Source organism: Salmo trutta, chromosome 37, assembly GCF_901001165.1.
Source record: "Salmo trutta chromosome 37, fSalTru1.1, whole genome shotgun sequence".
Taxonomy (NCBI): domain Eukaryota; kingdom Metazoa; phylum Chordata; class Actinopteri; order Salmoniformes; family Salmonidae; genus Salmo; species Salmo trutta.
The window spans coordinates 25,765,952-25,784,036 of record NC_042993.1 but is presented as its reverse complement, the minus strand read 5'-3'; the positions used below and the strand labels follow the sequence as shown (position 1 = coordinate 25,784,036).

The following is an 18,085-nucleotide window of genomic DNA, read 5'->3' as shown; positions in this document are numbered from 1 at the left end:
ATGAAAACTTAGGACACTAAAGAGGCCTTTCTACTGACTCTGAAAAACACCAAAAGAAAGATGCCCAGGGTCCCTGCTCATCTGCGTGAACGTGCCTTGGGCATGCTGCAAGGAGGCATGAGTAGTGCAGAGGTGGCCAGGGCAATAAATTGCAATGTCCATACAGTGAGATGCCTAAGACAGCGCTACAGGGAGACAGGACGGACAGCTGATCGTCCTTGCAGTGGCAGACCACGTGTAACAACACCTGCACAGCATCGGCACATCCGAAAATCACACCTGCGGGACAGGTACAGGATGGCAACAACAACTGCCCGAGTTACACCAGGAACGCACAATCCCTCCATCAGTGCTCAGACTGTCCGCAATAGGTTGAGAGAGGCTGGACTGAGGGCTTGTAGGCCTGTTGTAAGGCAGGTCCTCACCAGATATCACCGGGCAACAACGTCGCATATGGGCACAAATCCACCGTTGCTGGACCAGACAGGACTGGGAAAAAGTGCTCTTCACTGACGAGTTGCGGTTTTGTCTCACCAGGGGTGATGGTCGGATTCATGTTTATCGTCAAAGGAATGAGCGTTACACCAAGGCCTGTACTCTGGAGCGGGATCGATTTGGAGGTGGAGGGTCCGTCATGGTCTGGGGCGGTGTGTCACAGCATCATCGGACTGAGCTTGTTGTCATTGCAGGCAATCTCAACGCTGTGCGTTACAGGGAAGACATCCTCCTCCCTCATGTGGTACCCTTTCTGCAGGCTCATCCTGACATGACCCGCCTTTGTGTAACGCATGACAATGCCACCAGCCATATGTTCGTTCTGTGCATGATTTCCTGCAAGACAGGAATGTCAGTGTTCTGCCATTGCCAGAAAAGAGCCCGGATCTCAATCCCATTGAGCACATCTGGGACCTGTTGGATCGGAGGGTGAGAAATGTCTGGGAACTTGCAGGTGTCTTGGTGGAAGAGTGGGGTAACATCTCACAGCAAGATCTGGAAAATCTGGTGCAGTCCATGAGGAGGACATTCACTGCAATACTTAATGCAGCTGGTGGCCACACCAGATACTGACTGTTAATTTTGATTTTCACCCCACTTTGTTCAACGTAAATAGTCCGGGTGGCAATTTGATTAATCATTCAGCAGTCTTATGGCTTGGGGGTAGAAACTGTTAAGGAGCCTTTTGGACCTAGACTTGGTGCTCCGGTACCACTTGCAGAGAGAACAGTCTATGACTTGGGTGACTGGAATTCTTGGGGCATTCCTCTGACGGAAGGCCTGGATGGCAAAAAGCTTGGCCCCAGTGATGTACTGGGCCGTACGCACTACCCTCTGTAGCGCCTTACGGTTGCATGCCAAGCAGTTGCCATACCAGACGGTGATGCAACCGGTCAGGATGTTCTCGATGGTGCAGCTGTAGAACCTTTTGAGGATCTGGGGACCCATGACAAATCTTTTCAGTCTCCTGAGGGGGAAAAGGTGTTGTTGTGCCCTCTTTACGACTGTCTTGGTGTGTTTGGACCATGATAGTTTGTTGATGATGTGGACACCAAGGAACTTGAAACTCCGCTCCACTGGAGCCCCGTCATTAATGGGGCCTGTTCAGCCCTTCTTTTCCTGTAGTCCACGATCAGCTCCTTTGTCTTGCTCACATTGAGGGAGAGCTTGTCCTGGCACCAGACTGCCTGGTCTCTGACCTCCTCCTTTGTCGGCTGTCTCATCGTTGTCGGTGATCAGGCCTACCACTGTTGTGTCATCAGCAAACTTAATTATGGTGTTGGAGTCGTGCTTGGCCACGCAGTCATGGATGAACAAGGAGAAAAGGAGGGGACTAAGCATGCACCCCGGAGGTGCCCCAGTGTTTTAGGATCAGCGTGGCATATGTGTTGTTGCCTACCCTTACCACCTGGGGGCAGCCCGTCAGGAAGTCCAGGATCCAGTTGCAGAGGGAGGTGTTTAGTCCCAGGGTCCTTAGCTTAGTGATGAGCTTTGTGGGTACTTTGGTGTTGAACGCTGAGCTGTAGTCAATGAACAGCATTCTCACATACATGTTCCTTTTGTCCAGGTGGGAAAGGGCAGTGTGGAGTGCGATTGAGATGGCATCATCTGTGGATCTGTTGGTGTGGTATGCGAATTGGAGTGCGTCTAGGGTTTTCGGGATGATGGTGTTGATGTGAGTCATGACCAGGCATTCAAAGCACTTCATGGCTACAGACGTGAGTTTTACAGGGTGGTAGTCATTTAGGCAGGTTACCTTCCCTTTCTTGGGCACAGGGACTATGGTGGTCTACTTGAAACATGCAGGTATTACAGACTCGGTCAGGGAGAGGTTAAAATGTCAGTGAAGACACTTGCCAGTGATTCCGCGCACACTCTGAGTACACGTCCTGGTAATCCGTCTGGCCCCACGGCCTTGTGTATGTTGACTTATTTAAAGGTCTTGCTCACATTGGTTATAGAGAGCATGATCACCCAGTCGTCCGGTACAGCATGCTTCAGTGTTGCTTGCCTCGCATTTAGCTCATCCGGTATGCTTGCGTCACTGGGCAGCTCGCGGCTGGGTTTCCCTTTGTAGGCCGTAATAGTTTGCAAGCCGTGCCACATCAGACGAGCGTCAGAGCCGGTGTAGTAGGATTCAATCTTAGTCCTGTATTGATGCTTTGCCTGTTTGATGGTTCGTCTGAGGGCATAGCGGGATTTCTTATATGCATCTGGATTAGTGTCCCGCTCCTTGAAAGCGGCAGCTTTAGCCTTTAGCTCAGTGCAGATGTTGCCTGTAATCCATGGCTTCTGGTTGGGATATGTACTTAAGGTCACTGTGGGGATGATGTCGTCAATGCACTTATTGATGAAGCCGGTGACTGAGGTGGTATACTCCTCAATGCCATTGGATGAATCCCTGAACATATGCCAGTCTGTGCTAGCAAAACAGTCCTGTAGCGTAGCATATTACCTCAATTACCTCGACTAATTACCCCTGCACATTGACACGGTACCGGTACCCCCTGTATATAGCCTCGTATTGTTATTTTATTGTGTTCGCTTTTTTTCTAACTTTTTTATTTTTTAAAGTGCAAATATATTCTTACTTACTTTAATTAAAAAAATCTGCATTGTTGGTTAAGGGGCTTGTAAGCATTTCACGGTAAGGTTGTATTAGGCGCAAATACATATAATTTTTTTACATAAAGATTTGTTTTCACTTCACATAAGCAGTTTATAAAGATTAGCTACTCCTTTAATTACACAATGAACTTTACCCTAGTTGACCCAAGATCGGAACACATTTCCTGGGCTTTGTGTCCAACTGAAATAGCAGGAGCACCAGCTTGTTCTCTGTGATTGGTTACAGGTCACTTTTGCTGACAGTCTTCATGTTCACATAATTTAATTGGTTCCAACAACGGGCGGTCTCGTTTTAGACCCGCCTTCTTTCTTTCAATGGAATCGCTCCAAAATCTTCCCGACCTTTCGTGCGTTACCGTTCTCCTAGCAGCAGGATATTATGCTGGCAGTACGATCGCGGGTTTTCTTTTTCAAAGTAACAGTCCCCCTGCAAAGACATACTAAACTTCGATTTTTCTTTAGCACTAGTGCAGTACAACTGTTTTTCACAGCATTGCAACCCACTCTGAAAATAATTATTGATAATTTGACGTATTTTATTTGTAATATTGGATTATTTATACCAGTATGTTGAAAGCTATTGTGTAGGCTATATATATATTTAAAGAAATACACTTTTAATAAAATACAAACATATCTTATTGGAAATCCTCAATAGAGTCCGCAAAACTTTAATGGGTCTTGTGCCGGGCAACTGGTTTAATACAGAGTACTGGTGACTCCTTACTCCACCCACTCATTTCACTGCAAAGCAATACACGGTATATGGGATACTTATTGGCTTGTAGAGAGAAAACTTGTCTGCCTGTCTCAACTAAAGTGGGGTGGGAAATACTCAGTAGGGTCTCTACTAACCAAATATGTGTGGTTTTTCAGGGGGACTGCTGCTGGCTGAGAATGAAGTCCTGCTGGGTATGTTCAACACAGTCCAACTCCAAAACAAACCATAATATTTGCTTAGTAGAGACCCTACTGAGTATTTCCCACCCCACTTTACCTGAAACAGGTAGAAAATGTATCTCTATGAGCCAATATGTAACCCATGTACAGTCTATTACAGTGTCTTGCATTGGGGGCTATTGGGGGGGACACATACCAGTGTCAATGTTGCCTTTTGTTCATTATTGGTCTAAATAGAAATAATTTTGAAACATATTTGGGATGTGTTTTCATAAATTACTCATTGCATTTTCTTGTTGTCACAATAGAAGTGGCTATTGATTACAATTCAATCTGTTTTGAATACGTGCTTTTATTTTAAAGGTTTTATAAATACCATACCGAAGTGACGTTATCATTTGTGCTGCTAGCAGAATACTTGTCTCCTGCCTCTTGGGTGAAAGCTCTTTGGGGTGACTGGGTAGCTAGCTACTGTACATTGCTGAACCGAAGAATCGCTAACAATGTCGCGGGTTCTTGTTGGAGTTAAACGTGTAATTGACTATGCTGTCAAGGTAGCTACTTCCCCACTGTCTTGTATTTAAAAGCAATTCAACATTTCACCTGCAGAATTTCCATTCGAGACTTCCTATGGCTATGGTAGCTAGCTAACTACAAGCTAACGTTAGGTGGATGAAGGGTTAGTTTAGCAAGCTAGCGTTCATTGTTTGAATGTCAAGTCTTCAACTAACAACCATAACTGCAAGGAAAATACCAAGGTCATTACAGGGTTATCTAGGTAACAGTTAAGGTTAATTTGTCTAGCGTGCTACTTCTAGAATTGGTAAAACGATAAATGACTGTCAAAAAGAAAGCTAACAATACATTGTCACTGTGTTGTGACAATGTATTGCTGCTGATTTTATTGCACATGTTAAGCTACATGTATAATCCTCATTCAGGCTTCATCACAATGATTTAAAAACGTATAATCAACTAGGTGTCACAGCATCAAAACAGTTAGATAATAGGCTATCACTATCCAAGCCACCCCTATCAGATAGTTCCAAGGTAATATATATATATTTTTTGTAAAGGAACCCTAGAACCATATCTATTACCAGTTATTTCATACTACAGTCTGAGCACTCTTGCTTCAGCTGCACCCAACTAGATCTGTGTGGCCGTCTCTCGATGCACTCAGTTAAGCTATGTTTGTACCCTTCCCCGTCCCATATGCTGCCCCAACTCATCAGACAGAGGCAGGGAGGGAGGTGTGTGTGTGTGAGAGAGACACACACACACACAGTCTTTGCCAGTCATGTATTATGAGGTGACTAATGTATATGGGATGGACTTATTGACAGAATTTTGGCGTTTTAAAAGGTTTATTTACAATGGCCTGTTCCATACTATTGGGTTAGTGGCAGGCTTTCAAAAGTGTTCCAGAATTGGTTTGACTGCCTCACAAATTCAATTGGAAAGATCAGAGCACACCTACATTGGGCCCACAGCAACTATTTCCAAGTGCCCAGACTGCACAGTGTCCCCACACACAACTCTGGCACATTGACTTCATGTCTCCAGCCTCTGTCTTTGTCTGTCTCTCTCTGACCCTTCTGAGTGACTATCCAGAAGTCACTTATGTTCAGTAGGGCAAAGCTCTTTGAAACTGAATTAGCATTTCTTATTGGAGTTCAGGTAGTCCCACCGTTTTTCAGTCTGTTTTTTCCTGTTTGGTGCCTAATGAAGACTTCCCTGCCTTCTCCCTTAGATCCGCGTGAAGCCCGATCACAGCGGGGTGGTGACAGATGGCGTCAAGCACTCAATGAACCCCTTCTGTGAAATTGCCGTGGAGGAGGCCGTCAAACTCAAGGAGAAGAAGTTCATCAAAGAGGTGGTGGCCGTCAGCTGTGGGCCCACGCAAGTAACGGTAAGAGTGACGTGGTGCTCTGGCCTGGCGATGTCATTTTGAAGACGGGCGGATTCAACAATGCAAAACATTTTATTCTACATGACATTATACATATCAGTTCTACTCAATTAATTTCTATCTTTACGTTTCTATCCGAACGTTCTGTAGCATTAGGCTACATCCTTAACAGGCCTTCAATAGCTGACATTTGGAGGGAAGCTTTGGATCATGTTTCTTTATTAGGATAGCTGTCATGAGTATATTTTCATTCTATTGTAAGAAGGATTCTGCAGTTGGTCACCTCCAATTTGACTGTGCTATTGTGTGTGTGTGTGTGTGTGTGTGTGTGTGTGTGTGTGTGTGTGTGTGTGTGTGTGTGTGTGTGTGTGTGTGTAGGAGACCATCCGTACTGCACTGGCCATGGGGTGTGACCGCGGCATCCACGTGGAGGTCTCAGGAAAAGACTACGAGGCCATGGGACCCCTGCAGATCTCCAAAATCTTTGCTGCCCTGGCCAAGAAGGAGGAGGCCTCACTCGTCATCCTGGGCAAACAGGTCATCCGATGCATAGATTGTGCCACTGCCACACCAATGCCAGTTGACTTTGAAATCGAACCTCATCATCTCATGTAATGCTCACAGATTGTGTTGGTATTTTTTGACAGGCCATTGACGATGACTGTAACCAGACGGGTCAGATGACAGCAGCCTTGTTAGACTGGCCACAGGTCAGTAGTGGTTTCTTCTTGTTGTAATCCTTTTTCTCAGTAGGAATCACTAAACTGATCTCAGAGCATAGAGGCCTTGTTTACTGTTAACTGCTGACTTGGATACCATTGCGGACCAGGACCTTTTCTCATGGTCTTTATAAGCATTAGCATATCGACTTAATGTCAGGTGAAGGGAACAGCTGAACTAGCAGGCCTTAGATTGTCACTACAGTCAACACAGTCTGCACTGAAAAATAGACCGAAGGCCAAATAAAGGGCAAAATTAGGGTGTATTTACATGGTTAAACCACCAGATGTCACACTTGGATTGCCTCGTGGCCGACAACGGTTTTACAATTGTAAGGTAACAAAAACAAAGCCTTCTTTCCGTTTAAGTTAACTTGATAATTTCAGATAATATTTCATCTCAAAGTGGATTATGACATCTTCTAAATGTAGGACCTCCCATTCTTGCAGGGCACATTTGCCTCTGAGGTGACCATCGATGGGGAAAAGGTGAAGGTGGTGAGGGAAATCGATGGTGGTCTAGAGACCATCAAAATCAGCATGCCAGCCGTCCTCACAGCAGACCTTCGACTCAACACGCCCAGATACGCCACCCTGCCCAACATCATGGTAATACACACAATGTACATTTCCTCACAAAGTGTATACACACACACACACACAGCACTTTAATTTCTCATCTCATTCTCCCTCCACCTCCCAGAAAGCCAAGAAGAAGAAGATAGCCAACATGAAGCCAGCGGACCTGGGGGTGGACATGGTGTCGCGGGTGGAGGTGTTGAGGGTGGATGAGCCCCCAACGAGACTGGCCGGAGTGAAGGTGGAGACGGTGGATGACCTGGTCGCCAAACTCAAGGCAAACGGAACAATCTAGAGGCTCTGTGGGAGCCAAAGGGGGAGTGCAGGGGACACACAGAGGGGGTGAGTCTCAAAACCTAAAAACAGTATGACTGTTTGAGATAATATCGGTAACCCATTAGAAAATGTCTGATGGATTCTCAGCATGACAGAGCACTGATGAATTTCATGTTCATGTAACAACTTACCCTTGTGAATCATATGCTTCTTCCACCAAATTGCCACAACTATAACACAGACCTTTGCCATAGTGCGCTGTACTTGGCCAAGCTCAGTGTTTCTGTCTCTATTTGGCTGTAATATGTAATTTCCACCTTTCTTTTGCAGGTCTCTGTTTGAGAGATGGAACAAAGTAATTTAGCAGACGTGGAGGACTGGTTGCATAAGGCAGAACCCATCGCCACCCGGCCCTATGTGTTTAACTCCGACTTCCATGATAGTCGCCTACTGACCTGGAATGAAGGGATACTGAGAAACACTGTCCTATAGGAACCCACATAGCCCAGAGGGTGAAGAAGAGGGCCTGTTGTTATTATGCAATTGAATTCACATGGTACATCTGTATTGTAATTAATGTATCTTCTCTGTGAGTGTAGCTAACTAGTTAAGGAGGACCTAGACTCAAAAAATGCACAACTTCCAAGCCAGTAATGTAAGTCAGTAACTTTCATTCACCCATGTTTCTGTATGTGTTGCACTGTACATTCAAGCGAGTGTCACAATTACATTTTAATCTGTAACATTGACCTTTGTAAATTCTATCATGAAACCCTACATTGACACATCTGGGCTATGCAGTTTGAGTTGGATGCTATGTGTAAATAAGAACCCAAAGTTGCAGAGCTGAATGTGCATTCAGGGTGTGTGATATGTCTACTGACTTGGTTTGTATAAAGTTGATATAAATATAATTATTTCTGGGTTGGGTGGCAGCTCCGGTTGAACAGTGTCTCTCAGTAGATGTGGGAAAATGATCAAAAACACACACAAAGTTGACTTTTTACCATAAGCGCCTCTTCTGTTTAGATTGTACAGGATCCTACCATAACAATAAAGATATCTTTTTCATATCTAGATCTGCTGTTTTCCAGTGTCATTCTATGTTGCTGTGTTCTGTCTTTCCACATCAGTGTTTTGGTTTTAAGATAGTCTCTTGAGTAGCTATTACTTGGCAACAACCATCCAGTCACTGACTATGTTTGTTTATTCCATGTGTAACTCTGTGTTGTTTGTGTCGCACTGCTTTGCTTTATCTTGGCCAGGTTGCAGTTGTAAATGAGAACTTGTTCTCAACTGGCCTACCTGGTTAAATAAAGGTACGATAAAAAATTAGAGTGAATGTTCCGAACCCCCAAAATCCCTGGGGAAGATGGTACTCCATCTTAGATGTTTTCCTAACTGTGTAGCAAAAGTCATTTTATAATGAGGAGATTTTATCTGGCCCAGGTTAGCCAGTGAGAGGAGTTTGCACCAGGTGAAAAGTTTTGGAACCGTGCTACCTCCCGGGCGTGAGCCAGGTGGCCGTTCAAAGCCACGACGAAGTCTGCTCAAAACAAAAGTTGTGTAGCCTAGACTAGTGGCACATGGGAGTAACGAGTAGGATTCTGTTTTTACATGCAAAAGTGATTGCTTTTTTACAAATGCTTTATCTGCCTTCCCAATGAGAACAACTCGTTTGAAAATTCCAACATAACATATATTTTATGAGACGCAAGTTTCTAGATGATGCTGACAACCTGACCAAGCCGCAAAGATCACTGTTCGATTTGAGAAGAGCGCTCCTCCCTCACTGCTTTTGCCCGTTCACGTCACGGGCCATTGACCGGTGCACTGCAGCTCGGGTTAATAGAACTCCTTCAATGAAACTATACTATTTCAGTGGTAACCAATAACTGGGGTAGCTGTGTGTGTGATTGGCTCACTCCTTGGGACCAGACACCAAGCTTGTCTCCAGAGAGGAAGAGAGGCCCAGCTCGACGGGAAATCTTTCTCCCTCCAGCCGGGAGCGTTTTTTCGCCCACCATGCAAAGCGTTTTTGTACTGAGGTTAATGAGTGTCGAATTTGGTCAACAAAAATGAATGATTTGCTACGTGAGGTTTATTTGATCAAATAGAAGTTACAAAATCTTAAATTATTACGAGTGTACCGAAAAGTAGGGCACATGACATCCCGGCAACTTTGAGAAAAACACTTTATATCAGAGTTGTCTCAATGGCTGGCTATTCATGACATGAGGCTAGTAGCGTAGCTTTTATTTTATTTTTATTAACAACAAATCAATACAGGAAGTACATGTGGGAACACAAGTATATATAAATAATATACAAAGGACAATTGGGCTAGGGGGTACAATATCACATTACACAAGGACCTTAAGGGACATACATACACTTATAATTCTAACGGCTTTTTTGTTATTTGTCTTAAAATATAGTTACATTTATTTTTGTAAGGTAAGAAAATGTGTTGTTTTGTTTGTAAATTTACATTTGTGAATATGAAATTTGGCCAAAAGAATAATGAAATGAATGACAAAATGGTTTCAGCTTATTTCTATCGTAGGTAAAGAATCCAAACAGTGCATCTCTCCACAATAGTGTAAAATCTTCATAAATGTGTTAAATTATAAATCTACTGATGTCTTGCCACAGTTTCCTTAAGACTAGGGGGCAGTATTGAGAAATTTGAAAAAAATATGTGCCCATTTTTAACTGCCACCTACACCAACTCAGAAGCTAGGATATGCATATTATTACCAGATTTGGATAGAAAACACTGGATTTTCTAAAACTGTTTGAATGGTGTCTGTAAGTATAACAAAACTCATATGGCAGGCGAAAACCTGAGAGAATTTTTTTTTTTTGTGGCTGTACTATTTTTTTGAGTCATTGTTTAATAGATACCACAGTGAGAAAGGATTCATTTCGCAACTCCTACGGCTTCCACTAGATGTCAGCGATCTTTATAAAGTTGTTTGAAGCGTCTATGATGAACAGAGATCGAATTAGAATGCAGGGAAGTTGACGTCCCTGAGATGTCGTCACTTCCATTATTGCCTGCACCTGCGCAATCATGTGACGCGAGACATTTTTCAAAAACGTTTTTCTAGACACAGGAGAGGTCGGGTTGAAACATTACTGATGTTTCACGTTAAAAATGGCTCTAAAGATTGATGCTAAACAACGTTTGACATGTTTGAACGAACGTAAATAGATAATATTTTTTAACTTTTCGCCGTGACTTCACACCCCCCCGCGCTACTTTTTAGTAGCCACCGAAGCGCTAACAACATGGAACAACTTGGAGTTATTTGGACATCAATTATGAACTTTGTCAAAAGAAACCACATTTGTTGTGGACCTGGGATTCCTGGAAGTGCCAATGGATGAAGATAATCAAAGGTAAGGGATTATTGACAATAGTATTATTGATATTACATGGTTACAAGATGATGCTAACCTATATAGCCTAGCCTATTGTTCTTAGCACAGCACCTGGTTTATTGCAACTTGTGATTTCCCAGTAAAGTTATTTTGAAATCTGGCAATACAGTAGCATTTACGAAATGTTAAACTATAATTATTTGAATGACAATATTATAATTTACTAATGTTTTCGAATAGTAATTTTGTAAATTGTAACGTTGTTCACCGGAAGCATTTCAGAGAAGAAAAAAATCTGAATTTCACCGCTACTGTAAAATGCTGTTTTTGGATATAAATATGAACTTGATGGAACAAAACATGCATGTATTGTATAACATAATGTCCTAGGAGTGTCATCTAATGGAGATTGTTAAAGGTTGGTGCATAATTTTAGCTGGTTTCTGCTTTTGGTGACGCCTGACCTTGAATTGAAAATGGTTGTTTGCACTTTTGTGGCTATGTACTGTCCTAACATAATCTAACTTTATGCTTTTGCCGTAAAGCCTCTTTGAAAATCGAACAATGTGGTTAGATTAAGGAGATGTTTATCTTTTAAATGGTGTAAAATAGTTGATTGAGAAATTGAAATTATTAGATTTTTGATGTTTTGAATTTCCAGCCTTGCTAGCAATCCCGTCTCGGGGTTCATTGCTACCCCGTAGCCCCAACAGGTTAAATCAATACAATGCCAAAAAAAAAGATGCAACACTGTTTCTGGGTGGTCATTACAAGGTACAATTTCCGTTTATGTTTTCCTTGAACTTCTTCATATAGTGGTTGGCAGGATAATATTTATGAACAATTTTAAAGGAAACTTACTTAATTTTGTTAATAAGTAGGTATGTGTGTGGCAACATCCAAACTTTTTTCCAACAGATCTTAATCAAATCATTCCAATAAGGCATGACATAAGGTACAACATCCTGCTGAAACAAGGTTCGTATTGCTCTGTTGTTGAATGGACCAAAAGAGAAACAAATCTTTCCTATTGATGAGTCAACAGGGTTAATGGAAGGTAGGTTCTGAGGGTCAGGTCTTGACACGTTCCTGAATAATAAAGCAACACCTGAAGGAGTGGCATCTAATACAATTGCAAAATCTAGGTGTTACAGGGACCTTGTAAAGTGATAAGAATTCCTTATAACTAAGTAAAAAACCCTCTGCATTTACAAGTTAGCTGGAGAATCAGATGTTACCTGAAAGTTCTAGAGCACTAGAGTTACTAGGCTAAAGCAGCACAATGGAGTCTTAGACTGTGTATAGAAAAACATGTTGTTTTTTCTTTTTACACAAAGCTCAATAGTCTTCCTCTCCACCCCTCTCTCCAGGCCCCACCATCTCAGATTCCCGTCTTTTCCCTAATCAAGATGGAACCATCGTCACAATGACCTGGGAGGTCCCTCCCACCTCTGTGATTACAGGTAAAGCTGCCGACGTACCTATGCTCACAAATGTTCCTGTAAAAATATTGACAGAATATAAGAATAGTATTTTCCACAATTTAGGCATTGTAATTTGACGACATGGGAACCTCCAAATGTTCAACCTTTTTGTTAAAATAATTTTGATCTCACTGCTGAACAACTAGACCTCACCAGTACTGCTGCTGGGAAAAGATGCAAATCCAAACACAGGAGATGTGGGTGTACTGTAAATATTGCTTAATGTCTGAGACCATCTGGACTATCGGGCTTTGTTCTAGAGTGTACAATGCTTTGGTGTGAGAAACTGATATTGTAGCCAATTTTTATAAATGAGCCTGCTTTTTTGTTGCTATTTTCCTTGGGTCTGTAAAGCTGTCCTCAAATAGTTGGCTGAGAACTCTGTATAATATTACTCAGTAGTGACAGCTTTGGGAAACAATTTGACATTTTACCTGGTTTTACATGTATCTTGGCTGTAGTTAATGTCAAATGATATGGAACATCCCTGTAAGTACTGCTCAACGCTGATTTTTCTCCCTCCGTTGCTTTGAAGGCTTTGTCATCCAGATGAGTGGACCAGACCTCCTCACTGCCACTAAAAATGGCAGCCGAAGGAAAAGAGCCACAGAGGGATTCTGGAGCATTCAGAAGAGGCCCAGTTCCTCCCGGAGCACTGATATCTCTGTTGTGGATCCAAAATCCACATACTACTTCCGGGTCAACCCCATTGCTGGAAGAACTCAGGGGGAACCATCAGCAGTGCAGAGAATTGGACCCGGTATTTGAACTGATCGCTGTCGGGATCCCCTGTAGCCTCCTCTTCCTCCTCCTCCTCATCGGCCTCATATACCTCTGTGTCTTCTGCTGCCGGAATCAGGTGGTTTTCACTATAAAATGGTGTTTCTGTTTCATAGGTCAACAGAACAGATATCCCGTGCCCAGAGCAGTAGAGAAGATAATGTCAGTAACTGGGGAAATGTGTTATTGCCAATACTTTAGACCCCCCCCCCACCCCATGCAGGTGATGTCAACCCAACCAGACATCAAATCAAATCAAATGTATTTATATAGCCCTTCTTACATCAGCTGATATCTCAAAGTGCTGTACAGAAACCCAGCCTAAAACCCCAAACAGCAAGCAATGCAGGTGTAGAAGCACGGTGGCTAGGAAAAACTCCCTAGAAAGGCCAAAACCTAGGAAGAAACCTAGAGAGGAACCAGGCTCTGAGGGGTGGCCAGTCCTCTTCTGGCTGTGCCGGGTGGAGATTATAACAGCACATGGCCAAGATGTTCAAATGTTCATAAATGACCAGCATGGTCAAATAATAATATTCACAGTTGTCGAGGGTGTAACAAGTCAGCACCTCAAGAGTAAATGTCAGTTGGCTTTTCATAGCCGATCATTGAGAGTATCTCTACCGCTCCTGCTTTCTCTAGAGAGTTGAAAACAGCAGGTCTAGGACAGGTAGCACGTCCGGTGAACAGGTCAGGGTTCCATAGCCGCAGGCAGAACAGTTGAAACTGGAGCAGCAGCACGGCCAGGTGGACTGGGGACAGCAAGGAGTCATCATGTCAGGTAGTCCTGAGGCATGGTCCTAGGGCTCAGGTCCTCCGAGAGAGAGAAAGAGAGAATTAGAGAGAGCATACTTAAATTCACACAGTACACCGGATAAGACAGGTGAAATACTCCAGATATAACAGACTGACCCTAGCCCCCCGAAACATAAACTACTGCAGCATAAATACTGGAGGCTGAGACAGGAGGGGTCAGGAGACACTGTGGCCCCATCCGACGATACCCCCGGACAGGGCCAATCAGGAAGGATATAACCCCACCCACTTTGCCAGAGCACAGCCCCCACACCACTAAAGGGATATCTTCAACCACCAACTTACCATCCTGAGAAAAGCCCAGAAAAAAATGTATGAAATGTAAGTCGCTCTGGATAAGAGCGTCTGCTAAATGACTAAAATGTAAATGTAAATGTAAATGTAAAAGGCCGAGTATAGCCCACAAAGATCTCCGCCACGGCACAACCCAAAGGGGGGCGCCAACCCAGACAGGAAGACCACAACAGTGACTCAACCCACTCAAGTGACGCACCCCTCCTAGGGACGGCATGGAAGAACACCAATAAGCCAGTGACTCAGCCCCTGTAATAGGGTTAGAGGCAGAGAATCCCAGTGGAGAGAGGGGACCTGGCCAGGCAGAGACAGCAAGGGCGGTTCGTTGCTCCAGAGCCTTTCCGTTCACCTTCACACTCCTGGGCCAGACTACACTCAATCATAGGACCCACTGAAGAGATGAGTCTTCAGTAAAGACTTAAAGGTTGAGACCGAGTCTGCATCTCTCACATGGGTAGGCAGACTATTCCATAAAAATGGAGCTCTATAGGAGAAAGCCCTGCCTCCAGCTGTTTGCTTAGAAATTCTAGGGACAATTAGGAGGCCTGCGTCTTGTGACCGTAGCGTACGTGTAGGTATGTACGGCAGGACCAAATCGGAAAGATAGGTAGGAACAAGCCCATGTAATGCTTTGTAGGTTATCAGTAAAACCTTGAAATCAGCCCTTGCCTTAACAGGAAGCCAGTGTAGGGAGGCTAACACTGGAGTAATATGATCACATTTTTTGGTTCTAGTCTGAGGAACACCGAAATTTACAGTTGATTTGTCAGAGGACAAACCATTCACAGAGACAAACTGATATCTTTCCGACAGATAAGATCTAAACCAGGCCAGAACTTGTCCGTGTAGACCAATTTGTGTTTCCAATCCCTCCAAAAGAATGTGGTGCTCGATGGTATCAAAAGCAGCACTAAGATCTAGGAGCACGAGGACAGATGCAGAGCCTCGGTCTGACATCATTAAAAGGTCATTTACCACCTTCACAAGTGCAGTCTCAGTGCTATGATGGGGTCTAAAACCAGACTGAAGCGTTTCGTATATATTGTTTGTCTTCAGGAAGGCAGTGAGTTGCTGCGCAACAGCTTTTTCAATTTTTTTTGAGAGGAATGGAAGATTCGATATAGGCCGATAGTTTTTTATATTTTCTGGGTCAAGGTTTGGCTTTTTCAGGAGAGGCTTTATTACTGCCACTTTTAGTGAGTTTGGTACACATCCGGTGGATAGAGAACCGTTTATTATGTTCAACATAGGAGGGCCAAGCACAGGAAGCAGCTCTTTCAGTAGTTTACTTGGAATAGGGTCCAGTATGCAGCTTGAAGGTTTAGAGGCCATGATTATTTTCATCATTGTGTCAAGAGATATAGTACTAAAACACTTGAGTGTCTCCCTTGATCCTAGGTCCTGGCAGAGTTGTGCAGACTCAGGACAACGGAGCTTTGGAGGAATACGCAGATTTAAACACTCCCAACCACCTGCTGACTGGAGGACTCAAATCACTGCCTGATTACAGCAGAATAGCATTACAAGCGGTAATTCACCCCGCATTGTCATGACATACACTTACAAAATACCTGAAGTACACAGGGCCCGTATTCACAAAGCATCTCAGAGTAGGAGTGCTGATCTAGGATTAGTTTTGTCTTTTAAACCATAAAGAATAAGACTCCTACTCTGAAATGCTTTGTGAATATGAGCCCTGTGGAATTGCTATTGGGTTAGAACTGTTATATAGAAATCTAGAAGAGTGACATACAAGATGTCTATTCAGAAATGATTTACCAGCCATGCTTTGTATCTGATCTCTTTTCCAGGCTCCGTCTGAGCGGTCAATCCCTCTCCCCACGTTTGTCGCTCCTCCCCCTGTGAGAACTGCCACAATTGTGTAAATGGAATAAAACCGTTATTTTCACTGTGATGTGCAATATTATATGTCCTAAAGGTTTTTATATTTTATATTCTTCATATTATTTTATCACTAATGTGAAAAGCTTATGTGAGGTTGATCAATATGGGGATATGATGCTCTCTGTAACTGCAGAAATGACTATGGTGTTTCTTAATCAAAATTGTGTTTCTGCTTCAACCAAGTTGAAAATACGTATGTGTATATCTGAACACCAATCTCTTTGATCAGCAAACTTTGTACTGCTATTTATTTTAAATAAATCTTATAAAAATGACTGTCTATTGTATAGATACACTGAGTGTATAAAACATTAAGAACACCTACTCTTTCCATGACCTAGACTGACCAGGTAAATCCAGGTGAAAGCTATGATCCCTTATTGATGTCACTTGTATAATCCACTTCAATCAGTGTAGATTAAGGAGAGGAGACTTTTAAGCCTTGGGACAATTGAGACATGGATTGTGTATGTGTGCCATTCAAATGGTGAATGGCAAAACTAAAGATTTAAGTGCCTTTGAACGAGGTATGGTAGTAGGAGACAGGCACACTGGTTTGTATCAAGAACTGCACCGCTGCTAGTGTTTTTCACACTCAACAGTTTCCTATGTGTATCAAGAATGGTCCACCACCGAAAGGACATCCAGACAACTTGACACAACTGTGGGAAGCATTGGAGTCAACATGGGCCAGCATGAGTTGAGTAGAGTTACTTTATTAATCCCAACTTGGGAAATTGTTATCACAGCATGCATCATCAACGACAGAACCTGCAACAATGACCGACACATGATCAAAAATAAAACCCATTAAGACAAAGGCACATGCCCCAACCATAATATCCCTAAAAGGCTGATTCTAATTCTGCTTTCTGTCCCAGTCTGGGAAAAAAGGTAACATTTTCCAATGGAAAGACCTCATAAAACAGTTATTCCATTACCCTCATTAAAAAGCCTCATGGTTGTGGGTAAAAATGACCGTCTAAACCTCTGGAACATCTGGGCAGGATGAACCTGCTACTGAAGCTGCTCCTGTGCTGCATTAGAGTGTTGTGGAGCGGGTGTGTGTCATTGTCCATGATCATGTGTGTTTTTACATGTCCTGCATTGCTTCTGGGCTGCAACCAATTGTAGGACTGGCTTTATTAATGATTTGGTCCAGCTTGTTTGTCTTCCTTAGCTTAATTCCCTTTTCAGCAAACAATGGGATAGGTCACTACACTCGTCACGACACTGCTATAGAACATATGAAGCATTTTGTCACATAGATTAAGTATATCTAAGCTTCCTTAGGGCTTTTTAGTAGACGCTGTGAGGATTCTCCTTCCAGTTCAGTTTGTTGTCCACTATTACACCCAAGTACTTATAAGAGTCAACAGGGCCAATCTCTTCACAATTAATAGAAATGGGATTAAAAACATATTTCTCCTAAAATCTACCACTAGCTCCTTGGCCTTCAGTACATTCACGTCCAAGTAATTGGCCTCACACCATTTCACAAAGGACTGAGTTATATCCCTATAATGAGCATTGTCTCCACCACATGACACAGTTTACTATAGCAGAGACATCAGAGAATTTCTGTAAGTGGCTCAGTTCGTTGTTGCGTGTGAAGTCATTTGTGTAAAGGGTAAACAGAAAAGGTGACTGCTTCCGTGTTTGTACATATCCAATCTAATACTGTCTGGATTAGTCTTACAAACTGTGGTCAATTGGTCAGGAATTTCACAATCCATTTGATTGTATGTGGATTTATATGAATGTCCTTTAGCTTTTGGGCCAGTAGGTGGGGTTGTACGGTATTGAAAGCACTGGAGAAGTGGAAGAACATTGTTCTCACCACACAGCCGGGCTTCTCCAGGTGCTCATATGCTCTGTGGAGGAGACCAAGACGAGTATCTTCAGCACCAGTT

General features: G+C 43.1%; 1 protein-coding gene and 1 long non-coding RNA gene across 2 annotated transcripts; both read left to right on the top strand.

Moving 5' to 3' along the window:
• The first annotated feature begins 4,421 nt into the window (after window positions 1-4,421).
• LOC115177092 (electron transfer flavoprotein subunit beta-like) lies at window positions 4,422-8,588 on the top strand. The gene is made up of 7 exons (XM_029737590.1): window positions 4,422-4,577; window positions 5,777-5,935; window positions 6,314-6,472; window positions 6,583-6,645; window positions 7,105-7,263; window positions 7,358-7,575; window positions 7,840-8,588. Exons 1-6 carry the CDS (start codon window positions 4,527-4,529, stop codon window positions 7,526-7,528), a joined length of 762 nt encoding a protein of 253 aa, XP_029593450.1. The 5' UTR covers window positions 4,422-4,526; the 3' UTR covers window positions 7,529-7,575; window positions 7,840-8,588.
• A 7,068-nt stretch (window positions 8,589-15,656) lies between these two features.
• LOC115177067 (uncharacterized) lies at window positions 15,657-16,448 on the top strand. The gene is made up of 2 exons (XR_003872327.1): window positions 15,657-15,796; window positions 16,079-16,448. It is a non-coding gene; the product is annotated as an uncharacterized LOC115177067 (long non-coding RNA).
• The last annotated feature ends 1,637 nt before the right edge of the window (window positions 16,449-18,085 follow it).

Excerpts from the sequence above, each read along its gene's own strand:
- LOC115177092 (XM_029737590.1), top strand. The coding sequence starts at position 4,527 with ATGTCGCGGGTTCTTGTTGGAGTTAAACGTGTAATTGACTATGCTGTC. Across the intron at positions 5,936-6,313 it reads GTGGGCCCACGCAAGTAACG|GAGACCATCCGTACTGCACT; the intron begins GTAAGAGTGACG and ends GTGTGTGTGTAG. Across the intron at positions 6,646-7,104 it reads CCTTGTTAGACTGGCCACAG|GGCACATTTGCCTCTGAGGT; the intron begins GTCAGTAGTGGT and ends CCATTCTTGCAG.